The sequence below is a fragment of the Benincasa hispida genome, chromosome 3, assembly GCF_009727055.1.
Source record: "Benincasa hispida cultivar B227 chromosome 3, ASM972705v1, whole genome shotgun sequence".
NCBI lineage: Eukaryota > Viridiplantae > Streptophyta > Magnoliopsida > Cucurbitales > Cucurbitaceae > Benincasa > Benincasa hispida.
In genome coordinates this window covers 37,337,495-37,342,667 of record NC_052351.1, presented here as the reverse complement: position 1 = coordinate 37,342,667, position 5,173 = coordinate 37,337,495, and the positions used below count along the sequence as shown (strand labels likewise).

The 5,173-nt window shown below is 31.9% G+C and overlaps 1 protein-coding gene across 2 annotated transcripts; it reads left to right on the top strand.

The window, feature by feature from the left end:
- The first annotated feature begins 1,032 nt into the window (after nt 1-1,032).
- LOC120074286 (syntaxin-121-like) lies at nt 1,033-4,826 on the top strand. 2 transcript variants are annotated; one of them, XM_039027368.1, is made up of 3 exons: nt 1,033-1,761; nt 3,099-3,472; nt 4,376-4,826. In XM_039027368.1, exons 1-2 carry the CDS (start codon nt 1,212-1,214, stop codon nt 3,467-3,469), a joined length of 921 nt encoding a protein of 306 aa, XP_038883296.1. In that variant the 5' UTR covers nt 1,033-1,211; the 3' UTR covers nt 3,470-3,472; nt 4,376-4,826. The 2 variants fall into 2 exon arrangements, with proteins under 2 accessions (XP_038883296.1, XP_038883294.1); XM_039027366.1 differs by lacking the exon at nt 4,376-4,826 and having other exon boundaries at nt 3,099-3,617.
- Nucleotides 4,827-5,173: the final 347 nt, after the last annotated feature.

The window sequence follows — 5,173 nt, the reverse complement described above, 5'->3', positions numbered from 1 at the left end:
AAAAAGTTTTGCTTCAATAGTAATACTTAGGTAGTTAACCAAAATTTTTTTGAGCGTTAATAATTTTGTTTTCCTTTACAACGATGTTCATAAAATGCGTTTAAAATATTTTTTCAACTAAACTAACCATTAACTATAGGAAATTATATAATATAGTCTTTCCATATTTCTAAGGTTGGACAAGGAAATGAATAGGATCGATTTAAACATAGGTAAAATATTAAAATATTCACACATTGTTTAACTCAAAAAAACATTGGCATGACCATCAACTCAATCCGAATATATCTATGATATATGTAATATTGTTATAGAAATTGAACTTAGTAAACCCTAAATGACCTTAATGTTAAACATTCAAAAGTTTTGAGATTTCTTTCCCAAAGTTTGATATATATACACATATAAGTATGTATACTTACATATGTATAGGTGTAGATTTTTTAAATAAAATAATATGAATTTAAACATGAAAGGTGAAAGAAAACAAATATATTTAAATGATGCAAAAGATATTCTTTCTTAATATTTAATCCAAAAGATCTTAGAAAAAATTAAAATATCATCTGGATTCATATACTTAGAATTATAAATTTAATTCCTACTATTAGTTTATTGTTGATTTTAAAAAAAACTTTTTATTATCTATTAAAATTTTTTACTATAATTTTTGGAAAGACATTCACAAAAATATTTGTTAGATGATAAATTTACCTTTACTTATTAGTTTTGGGGTCAATTAGTGATTTAAGATGGTATCGGAGTGATCAACATATCCTAAGTTCAAACCCCTCATTCTAGATTGTTGAGTCTTATTCGTAATTTTTAGGTTAATTGGTGATTTAGAAACTTTTTATTATTAATGATTCAATTTCGATAAAGATTAATAGGTTAGAGACTAAATTTAATGTTCACACACTAAAATATGAGTAGTAGGAAGGAAAATGATATTTAAAAAAAAAAAAAAGAAAAAAAGTTCTTATGATTTATAAGATAAACCTGTTTGAAAAGTCTAACTAAGCTTCATCACTTTCTTCAATCCTCCGCCCAACTTCTACATTCGTTGATTCAACCATTACAGCTTCTCCATTGACTACCATCATTATATTCCCAATCCACATTCCATTTCTCTCTTAATTCCTCAATTAGTTTCATTATACTCGAATTTCTTTCACAATCGCCATTCCAATACAGGGTAAAAAAATCTCACAATGAACGATCTGTTCTCCACAGATTCCTTCCGCCGCGAGCAGCATCAGCACCCCCATTACTCCGTCGAGATGTCCGTCGACGCGCCGTCGTCAACAACGATCAATCTCAACAGCTTCTTCGACGACGTGGAGTCCGTGAAAGCAGAATTAACGGAGCTCGATCGGCTCCATCGAAGCCTCCAGAATTCCCACGAACAGAGCAAAACTCTGCACAATTCGAAGGCGATTAAGGATCTCCGATCGCGAATGGAATCGGATGTAACTTTAGCTCTGAAGAAGGCTAGGTTTATCAAGCTCCGGTTGGAGGAACTGGACCGGTCCAATGCAGAGAACCGGAATCTTCCTGGTTGTGGCTATGGCTCCTCCGCCGACCGGTCGAGAAGTTCCGTTGTCAATGGATTGAGGAAGAAGCTGTGTGATTCGATGGAGAGCTTTAACAGATTGAGAGAGGAGATTTCGAAGACGTATAAGGAGACGATTGAACGGAGGTATTTTACAATTACAGGGGAAAATCCTGATGAGAAGACTGTTGATTTGTTGATCTCTACAGGTTTGATTTGATTTTCAGTTCGTTCTTCTTTAATCCTAATAATCAATTACATGATGAACATCAAATTCAAATTCAAGTTTCTATGATGAATAAACGGCTAAAGGATTGTTTTTTTCCCACTATAATATATTCATAGCATAGCCAAAGACATTTTGTCCATTTCTGAATTTCTCTTTTTATAATACTCTAGTAATTTTAATTTAGGATAAAAATTTGACTTTTTTTTTTTCTATTTTTTTTAAAATTAACCTTATAAAGGCCAAAGTTTAATAACTGAAAAAAAGGGGAAAAACTTTTTAATTTTTTTTTTCTAAACATAATTGATTAACAATTTAAGTATTTCTTTTCCAAAAATTTGAAAAGCATAACATAATATTGAGAAAACAAGAATAAATTTAAGTTGTGTCTAATACACCTACACGTTAGAAGTAATTTTCTATCCATCAGATTAAAAATAGTTTATGATTGTTTTTAAATCAATCTGATTTAATAAATAAAATATTATTTTTATTTATTTTTAATTCTATTGGTTTTTCAAAAATCACTTTCAATCCTCTAAAATTAGAAAGCTATATATACATTAAATGTAATACAAATTAGTAATTCTTTTAAAAGTGCTTATAAAAAACGATGTATTTTAAAGGATTTTTTTTTCAAAGTAATCCCAAACACATAATTTTAATATATATTCTAACTTTATAAAGTATAGACACAAAATTGAAAGTTGTATTAAAAAACTTAGTCTAAAAATCTATTGACTAATTTTGAGCAAATACATACTATTTTGCATCCAATATATAAAAAACTGATGCAGAAATATTGTTGAGTGTGAAAAAAAAGTGTTTTAAGCCCTAAAGCCCCCATTTGATAATATTTCCATTTTTTTCTAATTAACAAAAACAAAAATGTTATAAACAAACCCTTAAATAGTCATTTAAACATAATTTTTTTAAGTTCTTAAGGTATAGAACTAAATCCACACTAACATAAAAAGTTTAGATAACAAATTTATTCTTTTTAGCTTTATTTTGATAATACTTTTTGGGTTTTCAAAAGTTGTGTTGATTATCACACAATTCAATTTTCATCTTTTCTGAAGTCTTAACTCATTAGCTAAAATTTCAAATTTCAAAAACTATCATTTGTATTTTTTTTCCATAACTCTTGGGTTCTTGTCAAAATTAACAAAGAAACTAAAATAATATTTATAAACTTAATTCTTAAAAATAATAAATAAAAAAAACAAAAATTCAAATATTTATCGAACAGATCTTTCATATTTTAGAACTTAGAGTATTATATATTGAAATGAACTAAAAGGACGTATATTGTAAAAGGCGAAAGCGAAACATTCTTGCAAAAGGCAATACAAAAGCAAGGAAGAGGCAGAGTTTTGGAAACAATCCAAGAGATTCAAGAAAGGCACGACGCAGTGAAAGACATAGAGAAGAATTTGAGAGAGCTACACCAAGTTTTCATGGACATGGCGGTGCTGGTTCAAGCGCAGGGGCAGCAGTTGGATGACATTGAAAGCCAAGTTACTCGAGCCAACTCCGCCGTCAAGCGTGGCACAACGGAGCTACAAACTGCAAGATACTACCAGAAAAATACCCGCAAATGGATCTGTATAGGCGTCAGTGTTCTTGCAGTCATTCTCTTCATTATTATCATCTCTGTCGTCCTCTCAAAGAAGAAGAACAACAACTAGCTAGTAAGCATTCGAATGCATCAAAGCCAAATGATTATCAAATTAAACTTTAATTATTTTCTCAAAATTTAAACAAAGTTGCTTTTTGTGGATTGATGGTGTGTATTCTGTTTTTATTTCGTATTAGAGCAAAAGATCATAACTCTGTAATGTCAAGTACTATTCATTTAATATTAACTTTTATTTATTGGGTTTTCTATAAAATTTTCAAATCCAAAAGTGAGGAAAAATATCATAACTACATTAAATTTACTTCTATCCATGAGTTTAAGTTTTTTTAATCAATTGGTGATGTAAAACGACTCATAATTTCTCTAATATTATTTTAACATATTTTGAAGAAAAACACTTAAATTCTTAAACATAACTTCTAAAAACAATAACAAGTTTTTGAAAACTACTTCTTCTTAGTACCTTCAATATTCATACCTTATATTTATACTATCTAAAATGGCTTAAGGGGAAAAACAGTCACAAATGGGCCTCCATAGTGTTGGGAAAAACCTCCCCAACTTCTACCACATGAAAAAGTAGAAAAATGATAGAAAAAAAATAAAAGAATAATTTTCTCTCTCTTAACCCCAATTACAATAACACTCTTTCAAAGCTTCCCTACAACAATTTTGGGTTTCAATGTCGGTTGAAAATAGTAGTCTCAGATGTATAATGTCGATTAAAAAAAACGGATCTTTAATGTCGGTTTTAAATCGAAATTGAAGATGGCCTACAATGTCGGTTTAAAATCTACATTAAAGGCCTCTCATTTTTTTTTAATTTTATTAAAAATTCATTTCCCTCTTCTCTCAATGCGCTCAGCTTGATCCTCACTTCACTTTACCAAAACAGAACCCTCTTGACGTACAGTGCTCTTTTCACTTTACCAAACATAACTCTTTCCTCTCTCAGCTGGTCGGTTGCCTTCAGTTCGGGTTGTCGTCACTGGTGCTCTTAGCTTGGTCGTGCACATTAGTTCGTGAGTTGACTTCACCGGTATTCGTGGGTTTTCGGTTAGTTTTCTCGGCGTGTGGGTGTTCCTGTGGGTTGTCGTCACCGGTTTTCCTTAGATCTCTATCGTCGTGGGCTTCTTCCAGTGGTGGGTCATCGTCGTGGGTGTTCTCCAGTTGCTTTTGGTTGGTTTCCGTCGGCGCGTGGGCTTTCTCGGAGTGTTCTTTGCTGGCGTGCGTGGGTTGTCCGATGGGTCGCGTGGTTTGTCCGGTTGTTCATGTGGTTTGCCCCGTTGTTCGAGTGTTCATTGTCCGGTGGGTTGTCCGGTTGCTTTCGTGGGGTTTTGATTTGTCAGATCAGTGAGCTTTTAGTTTTTTGTCAGCGCGTGGGCTTTCGGTGGTTCCGATCGTAGAGGTGGGTCGCCGGCATCGTGGTCAGCTTGCTGTTTGTCAGATCTGTCGTCTCAACTCTGTTCGCAAAGGTCCGGTGCTCGCCAGTGTTCCAATCTTCAAGCTCCAGTTCAGATCTCTTCAAGTTTATGAGTTGTTTAAGTTGTTTGCTTGGAAAGGTATAATTTTATTTTCATATGAATTTTCAATTTAGTAATTTAAAATTATTTAATTCATTTTATTTGTATTTTAATGATTAAGCTTATTGAAATTTTGAAATGTTGGAATTAAATTAGTTGAAGAATATATACTTGGTTGGTAGTCTTGAAATTTGTTAAATGATTGGTGTGGTTCATGTGTTATTTAGGAG

What these genes read in the sequence shown, in the direction of transcription:
- LOC120074286 (XM_039027368.1), top strand. Translation starts at nt 1,212, where the DNA reads ATGAACGATCTGTTCTCCACAGATTCCTTCCGCCGCGAGCAGCATCAG. An exon ending in TGATTTGTTGATCTCTACAG is followed by an intron (nt 1,762 to 3,098) that starts GTTTGATTTGAT and finishes ATATTGTAAAAG; the next exon opens with GCGAAAGCGAAACATTCTTG.